Genomic DNA, 15,103 nt, shown 5'->3' on the forward strand with positions numbered 1-15,103 from the left:
TCTACTGAAGTGTCAAGTAGAGAGACTGCTGGATTTGGTAGTTAGGAGGTTGTATTAGGCGGGGTTTCTGGAGAGACAGCAACAGTAGGATGTGTGTATACTACCTGATTGGATTTACCTGCTTCATTGCAGGGCTGCTAGTTATTGTGTGAATGCATTCTTGGTGAATTTTAAATTATGAGTGTTGTATCTTTTTTCTAAAAAAAAAAATACTTTAGGCTGGGCTTGGTGGCTCACACCTGTAATCCCAGCACTTTTGGAGGCTGAAGCAGGCAGATCACCTGATGTCAGGAGTTCAAGACCAGCCTGGCCAACATAGTGAAACCCTGTCTCTACTAAAAATACACACACACAAAAATAGCTGGGCATGGTGGCGGGTGCCTGTAGTCCCAGCTACTCAGGAGGCTGAGGCAGGAGAATCGTTTGAACCCGGGAGGTGGAGGTTGCAGTGAGCCGAGATCACACCACTGCACTCCACTCCGGGTGACAGAGTGAGACTCCTCAAAAAAAAAAAAAAATTCTTTAAACATTTTCAGGCTTTTGAGGGAACATAATTAAGTGACTTGGAAATAGTCTGATACGTTCAAGTCTTGATTCTAAGACTGCACAGAGTGGTTACCGAATGTTCTTAAGTCTAGGGGTAGTTTGCCCCTGTTAATGGTATAAGACTTTCCTGATAATTTTACCTTAAGTTCTGGATGTTAGGAGAGTCTACCCTAACATACAGAGAGTCAGTTTACAGAAAATCTCCCCCAACGTACAGGTAATCTGTGTATTAGACTCCCCTAACGCACAGAACTTCAGGTAAAATTGGGTAATAGGAACAAACCATTTGGAGAATAGGAACACCCTAGTTCCAGTCCTGTGTGAACTCAGAAGATTGTTCTGTCTACTCCTTTTTAGGAGGCTTTTCCTAGTTTTGGTTAGTCTCCTTGCAAGCATTTTCTGGTAAGAACTCAAACACTGATGAGAAACCCTCTGCCAATCTCTCCCTTCCCCACTCCCCAGCCCCTCTGTAGCCTCCTACCCTGTGGTATTTTGTCTCACAAATTCTTTTTTTTTTTTTTTTCAGATGGGGTTTTGCTCTTGTTGCCCAGGCTGGAGTGCAATGGCACAGTCTCAGCTCACTGCAACCTCCGCCTCCTGGGTTCAAACGATTCTCTTGCCTCAGCCTCCCAAATAGCTGGGATTAAAGGCACCTGCCACCACACCTGGCTAATTTTTGTATTTTTAGTAGAGATGGGGTTTCCTCATGTTGACCAGGCTGGTCTTGAACTCCTGACCTCAGACAATCCACCCACAACATAGCCTCCCAAAGTGCTGGGATTACAGATGTGAGCCACCGCGCCCAGCTGTCTCCTCATACTTTGAACTTTATTTCCTCAATTCAGCAAGACTGCTGGACTTTTGGGGGGTTACTTCTCCCTGAGCAATGACCCATAGACTCTCTTAAAATAGTGAGTAGAAGGCCTGAGACAGTTACCTCATTTTTTTCTCCTTTTAGAGATCACTATAAACACAAGTATTCAATGCCTATTCTCCAATATCTGTGCTTTAATTTAACTCATAATGTCATACAATGTTATTTTAATTGTTTAATGTGGGAGGGTAAATCCCATCCTCATTATTTTATCACAATGAGAAATGGAGCCTTATCATGCACATGGAATGGGAAATTTTGTGTCTGTGAACACATCTGGAGGATTATGAGAAATCATGAAGCATGACTTCTATAAGAGTATATCCATTTCCTCTGGTGGCCATAACAAGGTACCACATATGGGGCGATTGAAACCATGGAAATTAATCTTCTCACAGTTCTGGAGGCTCGTGGTCTAAGATCAAGATGTCAGCAGGGTTGGCTTTTTACGAGGCTCCTCTCCTTGGCTTGTTGATGGCGGTCTCCTCCTTTGTCTTTCTGTGGCTATCCCTTTGTGTGTGTGTGTGCTCTAATCTCCTATTTTTAGGTGTACATAACTTGTGTCAGATTAGGGCCCACACATGTGACCTTATTTTAACTTAATGACCTCTTAAAGAGCCCTGTTTTGAAGTACAGTCACCTTCTGTGATACTGGGGATTAGAACATCAGCACGTGAATTTTTTTTTGAGATGGAGTTTTGCCCAGGCTGGAAGGCAATGGCATGATCTTGGCTCGCTGCAACTTCCGCCTCCCAGGTTCAAGTGATTCTCCTCCCTCAGCCTCCCAAGTAGCTGAGATTACAGGCGCACACCAGTACGCCTGGCTAATTTTTGTATTTTTAGTAGAGATGGGGTTTCACCATGTTGGCCAGGCTGGTCTCGAACTCCTGACCTTGGGTGATCCACCCACTTCAGCCTCCCAAAATGCTGGGGATTACAGGCGCGAGCCACTGTGCCTGGCCAAAAGATGTACTTTAATTTAAGACAGTTTCCACGACAGACATTTGGCGCTCAATTCCATCGAGGAGCTCCAGGGGGCAGTGTAGAGCACTTGTCTTAGATACTAGCAGATTCTACCAGTTTTTGTCCATTATACATTTGCAGGTTGTTCCCATGATACCTAGTCCTTGGGTTTCTTTTTAAGACATTTTTATTATTATTATTACTATTATTTGTGACAGAGCCTTGCTCTGTCACCCAGGCTGGAGTGCAGTGGCACAATTTCGGCTCACTACAACCTCCACCTCTCAGGTTCAACGATTCTCCTGCCTCAGCCTCCAGAGTAGCTGGGATTACAGGCAAGCGCCACAATGCCCAGCTAATTTTTTTGTATTTTTAGTAGAGATGGAGCTTCGCCATGTTGGTCAGGCTGGTCTCAAACTCCTGACTTCATGATCCACCCGCCTTGGCTCCCAAAGTGCTGGGGATTACAGGTGTGAGCTACTATGCCTAGCCAATAGATGTGCTTTAATTTAAGACAGTTTCCACTATGGACATTTGGAGCTCAATTCCACCAAGGAGCTCCAGGGGGCAGTGTAGAGCACATGTCTTAGATATTACTAGATTCTACCAATTTTTGTCCATTATACATTTGGGGGCTGTTTCCACGACATCTATTCCTTGGGTTTCTACCCTGCTCTGTGCATGATGTAAACAAACTTCAATAGCTAGAAGTCCTCAGAGAAAGTGTAGCTCCCAGGCAAAATGTCACAGGTGCTCAAATTGAAATTCCAGGCAGCATCCATGACATGCTAAGTGCTGAGCATATAATCACGTACAGACCACACCTGCTGCACACCCCTAACTCTTCTGTCCCTTCCAGGTGCTGTGCTCCATGATTGCAGGGCTGCTGCACTTCCTCTACCTGGCTTCCTTCACCTGGATGCTCCTGGAAGGGCTGCACCTCTTCCTCACTGTCAGGAACCTCAGGGTAGCCAACTACACCAGCACGGGCAGATTCAAGAAGAGGTTCATGTACCCTGTAGGCTACGGGATCCCGGCTGTGATTATTGCTGTGTCTGCAATAGTCGGACCCAAGAATTATGGAACATTTACTCAGTAAGCACAGTCTGTGTCTTTATGAAGGTGGTAGTGATACCCACAGCTACTATGTGACTTAAAATCAAAATGTTTTCTTAGTCCGCCTTTTCTGTTTTTTTTTTTTTAAATAGAGTTTTGCTCTTGTTACCCAGGCTGGAGTGCAATGGTGAGGTCTCGGCTCACCACAACCTCCACCTCCTGGGTTCAAGTGATTCTCCTGCCTCAGCCTCCCAAGTAGCCAGGATTACAGGCGCCTACCACCACGCCAGCTAATTTTTGTATTTTTAGTGGAGACAGGGTTTCATCATGTTGGTCAGGCTGGTCTCGAACTCCTGACCTCAGGTGATCCACTCACCTCGACCTCCCAAAGTGCTGAGGTTACAGGCATGAGCCGCCTCGCCCAGCCCTTAGTCCATCTTTTAATTGTCAATTATACTTCAAACCAGTCCTTCCTTAAGCCTGAATTCTATTTTCTCTGGAAAATCCCTAGAACAATGGTTCTCAGCATCTTTAAGGTTGGATCCCTTTGAGAATCTTATTGAAAGTCAAAGCCCCTTTCTCCAGACAAATGTACATATACAAGAAATTTTGAATAAAACTTCAGTTAATTCAGAGACAGGAAAAGCAAATTCAGGCCAGGCGCGGTGGCTCACATCTGTAATCCCAGCACTTTGGAAGGCTGAGGCAGGAGAATCGCTTGAGCCTAGGAGGCGCAGGTTGTGGCGCCTCCACCTGGGAGGTGGAGGTTCAAGCTGGAAACAAAGCATCTCTTTAAGAGGGACAACATTGAGAGGCCGAGGTGAGCAGATCACCCGAGGTCAGGAGTTCGAGATCAGCCTGGCCAACATGGTGAAACACCTTCTCTACTAAAAATACAAATAATTAGCTGGGCATGGTGGTGCATGCCTGTACTCCCAGCTACTTGGGAGGCTGATGCAGGAGAATCGCTTGAGCCCAGGAGGCGGAGGTTGCAGCGAGCTAAGATCGAATCATTGCACTCCAGCCTGAGCAACAAGAATGAAACGCCATCTCAAAAAAAATAAAAGAAAATTCAGAACCCCACATTAAGAACTCATGGGCTACATGTTCTGCTGGATTCTGAAAGAGTAGGTGTAATGGGCTGAGAGTATCCAAGATGTAAAGAAAAACACCATTATTAAAACTATCAAAGGCCTATGATGTATGAGAAATAGTGCTTCCTCTATGCAGTAAGTAGCTCATGCCATTCTCACCATGACTCTATGAAGTCAGCAGTTTCTTTTCTTTTTCTTTTTTTGAGACAGTCTTGCTCTGTCACCAGGCTGGAGTACAATGGCGTGATCTCGGCTCACTGTACCCTTTACCTCCAAAGTTCAAGTGATTCTCCTGCCTTAGCCTCCTGAGTAGCTGGGAATTCAGGCAGGTGCCACCGTGCCCACCTAATTTTTCAGTATTTTTAGTAGAGATGTGAGTTTCACCGTGTTAGCCAGGATGGTCTCAATCTCCTAACCTTGTGATCTGTCTGCCTTGGCTTCTCAAAGTGCTGAGATTACAGGTGTGAGCCACTGCACCCTGCCAGCAGTTTATTTTCTTATGCATAGGACACCTGGGTCTGAGTGCATTTCATAAACTTTCCCAAGGTCAGAGCTGGAAGGCAAGTAAGTCAGAATTGTCAAGGCCATACTCTGAATAGCCATGTTTTACTGCTTCACTAAAGAAGCTTGCAAAACTCAACACACAACAGTTAGTTGAAGAAATTAATATTTTGTTAATGTTGCTTGGGTGGAAGTAGGTTGTACATACACTAAAACATAGTATCTGATGCTGTTGTCCCTCTTTTTTTTTGTTTTGTTTTGTTTTTTGAGACGGAGTCTGGCTCAGCTGCCCAGGCTGGAGTGCAGTGGTATGATCTCGGCTCACTGCAACCATGTCTCCTGGGTTCAAGCGATTCTCCCCTGTCAGCCTCCCGAGTAGCTGAAATTACAGGAACCTGCCATCATGCCCAGCTAATTTTTGTATTTTTTAGTAGAGACAGGGTTTCACCATGTTGGCCAGGCTGGTCTTGAACTCCTGATCTCAGGTGATCCTCCTGTCTTGGCCTCCCAATGTTATCCCTCTTAAAGTCAAAGAGATGCTTTGTTTCCAGCTTCAACTCTACATCCTGCCAGAATGCTGGAGATAAAATAGTAGAGGAGTTGACCAACATTTTTGATAAAGGGCCAGATAGTAAATATGTTTGGCTTTGCAGGCCACGGGGTGGCTGAGGTGACTAGTCAAGGTTGCCCATGTAGTGTGAAAGCAGCATTGTTGACTCATAAATGAATGAGTATGATTGTCTTTCAGTAAAACTTATGAAAGCAAGTGGTGGTATGGATCTGACCCATGGGCCATAGTTGGCAACCCTTGGAATAGAACTTAAGTTTGGAAGCTTTTCTGCCTACTGAAAGTTGGAGTCAGGCTGTCGGGTTCCCTTTAAAAAAAGTTATCTGGGCCCGGCATGGTGGCTCACACCTGTGATCTTAGCACTTTCAGAGGCTGAGGTGGGCGGATCACGGGGTCAGGAGTTCGACATCAGCCTGACCGACATGGTGAAACCCTGTTTTTACTAAAAATACATAAATTAGCTGGGTATGGTGGCACACACCTGTGATCCCAGCTACTCAGGAGGCTGAGGCAGGAGACTCGCTTGAACACAGGAGGCAGAGGTTGCAGTGAGCTGAGACCATGCCACTGCACTCCAGCCTGGGTGACAGAGTGAGACTCCATCTCAAAAAAGTAAAATAAAGTTATACTACCTTTGCTATCATAAGCCAAAAAAGAATACAAACTATTTGGACAACAGAGTACTTGGTGCATGGAATATGCTTAATTAGAGTTGGTTTTTGTAGCTGTAGTTAAATTTATTGTTTTTACTCTCTTGCTCATTAAAGCAATCATTATTGACCTGCTAACTATATTTATTACCGTTAATTCACTGCTAGGAACTCTATTCAAAAACTTCAAGCACATTATCTTATTTAATCTTTCCTACAAATTCTATATGAAAGCAATGACAAAATCCTCTGATGAAAAAACAAATCAAAGGATTTCCAAATAAAGAGAAAGTCTATGTTCACGGATAAGACAACTCAATGTTGTCAAGATATCAGCTCTTCCCAACTTGATCTACAGATCCAACACCTTCCAAATCAAAATCCCAGAAAATTATTTTGTGGCTATTGACAAACTGATTCTGAAGTTTAGATAAAGGAGGCAAAAGACCTAGAATGGCGAGCACCATTTAAGAGAACAACGAAGCCACAGAACTGGCATTCCCCAGCTTCAAGCCTCAGTGTACAGCTACAGTAATCATTTAATCTTTCCAGTACTTTGATCATTCCTACTATAGCCTTGAGAAAACCCAGCCTCAGAGCGTATATCTGTGTCAGATGAGGGCCCACATCTGATTCCATCTAAAATTCAGAATTCTGAGTCAAGCAACTCCTGGCCCTGTTCAGATCTTGCACCGGCATTCAAGCTCTCTGCCTTCTCCCAAGGAAGAGGCAGCTAATGCTTCTCTCTCAACAGCTGCTGGCTCAAGCTTGATAAAGGATTCATCTGGAGCTTCATGGGGCCAGTGGCAGTCATTATTTTGGTAGGTGATACTTATTTATGGGTGTGCCCTCCTTGGGTTGACCAAGCATGCAAAATGGGTTTCTTATCTGTGAAAGGGGATATAAGATAGGAAATACAGCCTAATGTGATCAACCCCTCTTCCTGAAAGTACTGTCTTCACTTTTCTTTCCTTGGATTTCTCCTGGCTCACTTGTTGCTTTGATGTAATAATATCACCTCTCCTGGGACTTCTTTTCAAAATGCTGTATTCATTCATTCAACATATATTTAACTGTTGGTGTCTCTACACAGGGTGACATGGTTTCCTGTTTGCCAGGACTTTCTGATAACACCTGTTCCCTGGTAGAGGCATTAACAGCACCCTTCCACTTTCAAAGTGGCCTGGTTTGAATGATAAGTTGTATAGTCACCCTAGTCAAGCACCAAATGCAACTACAGGGTATTTGCTGTGTGTTGCACATAATAGAGCAGAACATGTATGCATACCATCTTTATAAAACCTGTGCCTGTTGGGAAAAGATTCTTAGGTCATCCTCAAATTAGATTATATAAAATGGCTCCAAATGAAAATTCCAAGTCATTTTTTTCATGCGGTTTCCACAGATAAACCTGGTGTTCTACTTCCAAATTCTGTGGATTTTGAGAAGCAAACTTTCCTCCCTCAATAAAGACGTTTCCACCATTCAGGACACCAGGTAAGAAGGCATCAGAAGCAGTGGTACCCACACGTTATTCCTACATGACCACATTTTGGGGAAAGAAAGAACCCATGCAGAAATATGCTATAAATTATTCTGGTACATGATAAAGAGTATGTGAAGGACAATTTATAGAAGAAATAGAAACTCTGATTTTCAGGTAACTTTATTTCCTTATTCAATAAATATTCATGCGGGGTGCAGTGACTCACACCTGTAATCCCAACACCTGGGGAAGCCCAGGAGACAGGATGGCTTGAGCCCAGGAGCTCAAGACCAGCCTGCGAAAAAAAATTGACAAAATTGGCTGGGCATAGTGGTGTGCACCTGCAGTCCCAGCTATTTGGGAAACTATGGAGGGTGAATCACTTGCGCCTGGGAGGTCGAGCCTGCAGTGAACTAGGATCATGTCACTGTACTCCAGCCTGGGCAATACAGTGAGATCCTGTCTCAAAAAAACCCGAAAACAAAGCAAAACAAAACAAAAAAACATTCATCAAGTACCTCCGTTGTATTACATACTCTTCATAAGAAATTAATTCCAACAGTATCAACATCCTCCTCCCACTCCACCAAGAGTCCACACACCTCTGGACTCTACTTTCTTTCATTGTAGAAACTCAGTTCTCACGGTTACCAATCTAAGCTATTACAAATAATTAACAAAAACAAGTATTAAATAGGATCTTGATAGATGCTGGGCATTTACCAATATTATTTCACAGAATGCTAATAATTTCAACCCATGCGGTGAATGCTGGTAATACCCTCATTGATAAGATGAGCCAGCAGCTCACCTTACCCAAGAGTGGGTAAGGATCTTGCATTGGTGAGTCATGTGCATGAAAATTAAAGGACTATCTGTCTAATTTCAGACCCTGTGTCTAGTCTCCTCTACTTACTTATCAGACAAATTTGACATTTCTTAACGTTGGTTTTCTCAATCCTCGTGGATCAAAGTGTCACCCTTCTTAGTATTTCTCCATCCCCCTATTTCTCAATTCCTTACCCTCAAATGCCTCACTTCTTCCTCAGAACTGCAAACAGCATGCCCCATGTCTGATCTAATCCCCAGCAGCGATGCCCTGCTGCTAGCCTCTTCCTCTTGCTGGTGAATAGACTGTTTTCCTGTTGTGCTACGCTAAGTTAATGTCATCCTCTGGGGTAGAGGTTAACTATCTTGTCTGTTTCCTAAGTAATAAATCTGAAATTAACACTGACATCATGGAAACATTGTGCTCTTTCAATAGGAAGGAGTTAGATTCTAGAAATTTCAGACATCATGGCAGGAAGGGGAGGTAGGGAAAGAGGAGTCAAGAGACTTGTTCCAGATCTGTTAGAAGCCCCCATCCACTTGAGTCCTTTTGCCTTTTAAGCTTCAGAATGAAGCACTGCACTACAGAATCGCATATCTGTGGCTCCCTTTTTCCTGCACCTTGCTTCTGTCCTCTCTCCCTGCAGACTGATTTCCCACAGTTGATCAGCAGGGCAGAGCCACCCCAAAGGGGTCTCACAGGTCCATTCTCCAAGCCTCTTACTTCAAATGCTTAAGAGAGAAAATCTGGTTGGCTCGGGGAGGAGGGGGGACGGAATTGATTGACTGACTCCTTATAGGTCAGGGGTCTTCACTGGGGCAACTGGCTATAGTCAGTGAGATGAAGCCATACGGCACCATTTAGGCCAAACAGAAAGCTGTCATGGGAGAATCCTGATATGCCAGTGATGTCATCTCCTAGAGGCAGACATAGGTAGGTTGTCTGTCTTTTCTGTAAGCATAAATGGAAGAAGGGCTGGATATAAGAAAAACTACCAAGCTAGATAGCAGCTGTGGAAAACCTAGGAACCAAATGAGGAACAAGAAGGACTAATTAGCAAGCTTATCACAAACCATAATATTTATTGAACACCGGCTGGGCGCGGTGGCTCACGCTTATAATCCCAGCACTTTGGGAGGCCAAGGCGGGTGGATCACAACGTCAAAAGATTGAGACCATCCTGGTCAACAAGGTGAAACCCCGTCTCTACTAAAAATACAAAAATTATCTGGGCATGGTGGCACATGCCGGTAGTCTCAGCTACTCGGGAGGCTGAGGCAGAATTGCTTGAACCCAGGAGGCAGAGGTTGCGGTGAGCCGAGATCGCGCCATTGCACTCCAGCCTGGGTAACAAGAGGGAAACTCCGCCTCAAAAAAAAAAAATTTATTGAGTATCTACTAGATGCTAGGTATTGTTCTAGGGACTGGAAATACAGCAGTGAGTAAAACAGACAAAGCCTGTCATTAATATATGCCCTCGCAGAGTTTATATTTCCATGGGGGTAACACAAGTCTCTCTCACTCTCTCTCTCTCTCTCTCTCTCACACACACACACACACACACTCATTAGCGCTCCCAGCCAGCTGCCATCAACAATCCCAATCCATTATATGAAACACAATATATTTTTGTGTGAAGAAACAAAACATTATGTTCTAAAGTCAGGAATTCACCATTATTCAATAATACAAATTTCTAGAAGGCATTTCCCATAAATCTTCCAAAAAGTCTAGGCAGACGACGTGGAGAAATCAAATTATTTGCAATGGGGGGGGGCGGGGGAGTGGAGGGGAGCACTATTCTCAGGGATTTGCCATGATTGAAACCATTGGTTCCGCTTCATCCTCACGCTGTGTGACCTTGTCGTATATGTTGCTTAACTGCATGAAGCTGTTGTGAGGTTTAAATAAGGGAATGCACACAAAGCATTTAGTTAGCGCTAATATTAACTACACTTGTAGTGAATACCTAGTAAACCGTAGTTATTACTTTTATTCCCTGCAGAGTCATGACATTTAAAGCCATTGCTCAGCTATTTATCCTGGGCTGTTCTTGGGGCCTTGGCTTTTTTATGGTTGAAGAAGTAGGGAAGACGATTGGATCAATCATTGCATACGTATTCACCATCACCAACGTCCTTCAGGGAGTGTTGCTCTTTGTGGTATACTGTCTCCTTAATCGCCAGGTAAGGGTAATTATTTTGCCTGTCATCAGCCTAGTCCCAAAGTCTAATTGAATGGTTGCTCACATTCTCACTCTTCCCTGACCTTTTATAATTGTATTTTGGGGTTGCCTTGATTTGGGGATGAGGGTTTTGGTGCTGCTGGGGTATGCTGTGAGTTTCATCTGTTTAGTGTTGTAACATATCTCTGAAGAGCATGGATCAGTCAGGATAAGGTGGATTATTCGGCAATAACAAATAGCCCCTTGCCTCCCACACTCAATCTCAGCAACTTACAACAATAAATGTTTATTTCTTGCTTGTGCTACGTAACTGTGACTTAACCTACATCGTCTTTCCTCTGGGATGCAGGCTGAAGGTGTGGCCCCCTCTTTAGAACATTGATGGTTTCATGGCACGGGAAAGGGAAACTGTGGGAAAGCACAGCTTAGCTCTCTTAAAGATTCTACCTCGTAGTCAGGCACCTCTGTTCTGCTCATTTAATTGGTCAAAGAAAGTCACATGACCATATTTCAGGGATGAATAATCTTCCCACAAGCTCAAAGAGACTTCAAGTCTAATACCAGTTCTTCCACTGAGTAGGTGGCTGTGTGACTCTGGGTAAACTGCTTATCCTTTCTGAGCATCATCTGCAGTTTTCTCATCTGCAAATGTGGTGATACCTTCAGTAGAGGCTTGAAGATTAAAATGAATCAATCAGTGCAATCTCCTCGAATAGTACTTGGCACATATTAAGACCTCAGTGAGGGTTGTTATTTAAATTTTACTCTCCATAGAAAATTAGGACCAGTTTTCCCAGTGTTTTCCCTTTGCTGTTGAATAAAACTACCAGCAGTTAAGGTGCTAGTGGCAAAAAAGGCTATCTTAACATGTCATTAACTTCTCTGCAATCTTTTAGTGCCTTCATGCTTGGTACTTCTTACTCACAGAAGTAAAATATAATTTGTCTTTGTAAAACGATGTTGGGCATTACATCTTTAAATGTCATTTTAGCATATTAAGGAGGTTACAGTAAGGCAATTCTTGAAATCACAGGTAATTCTTGGAATCACAGAGGATGGGTGAGTGTAATGGTTAGCGTCAAGGCTCTGAGTAAGAATGGCAAGGCTTCCAGTGCTGGCTGCGTGACCTTGGGCATGTCAATTTACCTGCAAGTATCCCAGCTTCTTCACCTTTAATTGTGGGTAGGAGAAATGTCTTCCTCACTCCATTTATGTAAGAATTAAGTGATATATTGCATATACAAGGTCTTGAATATGGCTAGTGTTCAAGAAATGGTGACTTTCACTATCATACAATCACCAACACCACAGCATTATCATCTAGCATTACCATCATTATCATCTTTATATAATCACCATCATCACCACTACCATAACCTTCATTATGATCACCACTTTACCATCATCACTGTCACCTCCATCATCATCACCTACAACACAATCATCACTACCATCACCTTCATTATCATCATCGCCCTCACCATCATCACCATTACCATCACTTTCCCCATCAATTTCATCATCTTTAGCATCACCTTCAGCATTATCACCTTCGTCATCACCATCGTCACCATTACCATCACCTTCCTCTTCATCATCACCATCATCTTAGTTTCCTTCATTATCATCACCAGTATCATCAACAGTCACCTTCATCACTATCATCAATCATCATCTATTGAGTCCTAGTGTCTGACATTTAATATACACCTTTTTACAAGGTTTACATAAAATGAATCGAGAGCATGGCCAAGATGATATGGAAAACTAGAAAGAAGGTAGGGCTTGGTATCTTTATCTTTAGCCTTGCATTTTAGGATCCTTTCTCCTAAACCAAGCTCTGGATGTAACACGGACCTCTCTACTCAAATTTCCAGGTGCGAATGGAATACAAAAAATGGTTTAGTGGGATGCAGAAAGGGGTAGAAACTGAAAGCACTGAGATGTCGCGCTCTACTACCCAAACCAAGACGGTAAGATCAGCTCCTTCTGAGTGCCTTTCTGGAAGCCGACATCTCATGCCTCTTGAAGCTTCCTGGTTCCTTGATCTGGGGAAAAAAAAAGAGAGAGAGAGAAATTCCATTAGATTCCTGTATTATGCAGCTGAAGTTTCTGGGTTTTGAGACCAAAACCAGAACCTTTCTTTCTTTCTTTCCTTCATTCCCTCTCTCTCCCTCCCTCCTTCCCTCTTTCTCCCTCCCTCCTAACTTCCTTCCCTCCTTCCTCCCTCCTTCCCTCTCTTCCTCCCTCTTTTCTTCCTTCCTTTTTCTCCCTTTCTTCTTGCTCTCTCTCAGTCTCTTTCTCTCCCTCATTCCTGGTTTCCCTCTCCTTCCTTACATTTTCTTTCTCACTGTCTTTTTCACTATCTCTCTTTTTCTCTCCCTTCCTCCTTCTCTCTCTGTTTCATTCTTTCTATTCCTCTCGCCTCTTCCTCTCTCTTTTCATTTCTTCCTTCAACAAACACCCAGAGGATATTTAACAAAAAATAATTTTTAAAATCTATTAACAATATTCATTTAACAAATATTTATTGTCCGCTCTGGGCCAGGCACTGTTTAGCTGCTAGAGAACCATTAGTGGAAACACTGACAGTCGTCCTTGACTTCACAGAGCTAACATTCTACTTGGGTGCGGGAATGACAACCAAAAGTGAATTTTATTGTTTGTTAGAAAGTCATAAATATTAGAAAGAAAAAATAGAGCAATGGAGAGCATTCAGGAGTGACAGGGTGGAAAGATTCCAGTTTTAAATAAAGTGACTACAAGAAGCTGGCACTTGACTGAAAATTGAAGGCTGTATTTGATAAAAATGACTTTGGCCAGGCACAGTGGCTCACGCCTGTAATCCCAGCACTTTGGGAGGCCGAGGCGGGCAGATCACAAGGTCAGGAGTTCAAGATCAGCCTGGCCAACATGGTGAAACCTCATCTCTACTAGTCTCTACTAAAAATACAAAAATTAGCCCGGTGTGGTGGCATGCACCTATAGTCCCAGCTACTGGGGAGGCTGAGGCAGGAAAAATGCTTGAATCCAGGAGGCAGAGGTTTCAGTGAGCTGAGATGGTGCTATTGCATGCCAACGTGGGCGAGAGAGTAAGATCTCAAACAAACAACACAAAGAAACCCTCTGATTTGTGAAATTGTCTAGATTTGTAGGACTAGGAAGAGAGTCTAAGTACTTTGGTCAGAAACCACAGATTCCTGTGTGCTGTGACTCGTGAAACTGGGTTTGTCCCTGCGGCAGCCTGAATGCTGAGCCCACAGAGCTGTTTCAAGAGATATGAGCTTTATTTTGGGACAGAGAGCTTCTCAGCCAGGATAGCACCTCTCATTGTGAGGACTAAATGATGTCAAATAAGTTAAGCGCTTAGAAGGCTGCCTGGCAGCACAGGAAGCCCCTGTAAATGTTTGTGAAAAGATAAAATAAAATGATCATTATAGACGGTGGAGTTTTTTGGTTTTTTGTTTGGTTTTTTTGTTTGCTTTTGACAGAATCTCACTCTTTCGCCAGGCTGGAGTGCAGTAGCACAATCTTGGCTCACTGCAACCCCCGCCTCCCAAGTTCAAGCAATTCTTTTGCCTTAGCCTCCTGAGTAACTGGGACTATAGGCATGTGCCACCATGCCCAGCTAATTTTTGTATTTTTAGTAGAGACAGGGTTTCACCATGTTGGCCAGGCTGGTCTCATTCTCTTGACCTCGTGATCTGCCCACCTCGGCCTCCCAAAGTGCTGGGATTACAAGCGTGAGGATTGTGGAGTTTTTTTGGAGAGTGGGAAGTTGTAAAGTCAGATATTGAGCTTTGGACCTTACAGAAATCCTAGCTTGTCATCTCTGGGCAAGTTAGAAGTTTTAGTTAATTTCTGAGGTATTACAATCTCATTCACCTTTTCTCCTTATTCTCTTCCCCCTAAATAGGAAGAAGTGGGGAAGTCCTCAGAATTCTTTCATAAAGGAGACACTCCATCATCAGCTGCAGATTCAGCAAAGCAACTGCAGCCACAGGTTCATCTCGTCTCTGCTACTTGGCTGAAAACGAACTGACCTGTTTATCCACAGCATCCCTGGGTCGCATGCAGACCAGACAAATGCCACTATTTCTAGCTTTCCTGTGAAAAGTCCAGGCTCATTCACCTATTTTGGCTTTTTATCTTCATAGAAGGAACAGGACATCTGGGAGAATTCTTAGATCCAGAATCCAGTAGTGTGGCCTGTACAATGAAATGTCTGAAGGATGCATTTTATTTTTTGTTTTTATTTTTATTTTTTTCTCGAGAAGGAGTCTCGCACTGTTGCCTGGGCTGGAGTGCAGTGGTGCTATCTTGGCTTACTGCAACCTCCACTTTCTTTCTT

The 15,103-nt window shown here is 43.5% G+C and overlaps 1 protein-coding gene across 1 annotated transcript in view; it reads left to right on the plus strand.

The window, feature by feature from the left end:
• LOC108304211 (adhesion G protein-coupled receptor E4-like) overlaps window positions 1–15,103 on the plus strand; it is a 42,128-nt gene extending 27,025 nt beyond the window's left edge. The window contains exons 10-15 of the mRNA XM_017528272.2: window positions 3,243–3,478; window positions 7,007–7,073; window positions 7,658–7,749; window positions 10,573–10,753; window positions 12,630–12,725; window positions 14,669–15,103. Coding sequence (XP_017383761.1) covers window positions 3,243–3,478; window positions 7,007–7,073; window positions 7,658–7,749; window positions 10,573–10,753; window positions 12,630–12,725; window positions 14,669–14,794 — 798 coding nt within the window. The 3' untranslated portion in view covers window positions 14,795–15,103. The remainder of the gene's footprint in view (window positions 1–3,242; window positions 3,479–7,006; window positions 7,074–7,657; window positions 7,750–10,572; window positions 10,754–12,629; window positions 12,726–14,668) is intronic.

Source organism: Cebus imitator, unplaced genomic scaffold (assembly GCF_001604975.1).
Source record: "Cebus imitator isolate Cc_AM_T3 unplaced genomic scaffold, Cebus_imitator-1.0 Scaffold53, whole genome shotgun sequence".
NCBI classification, from domain to species: Eukaryota; Metazoa; Chordata; class Mammalia; order Primates; family Cebidae; genus Cebus; species Cebus imitator.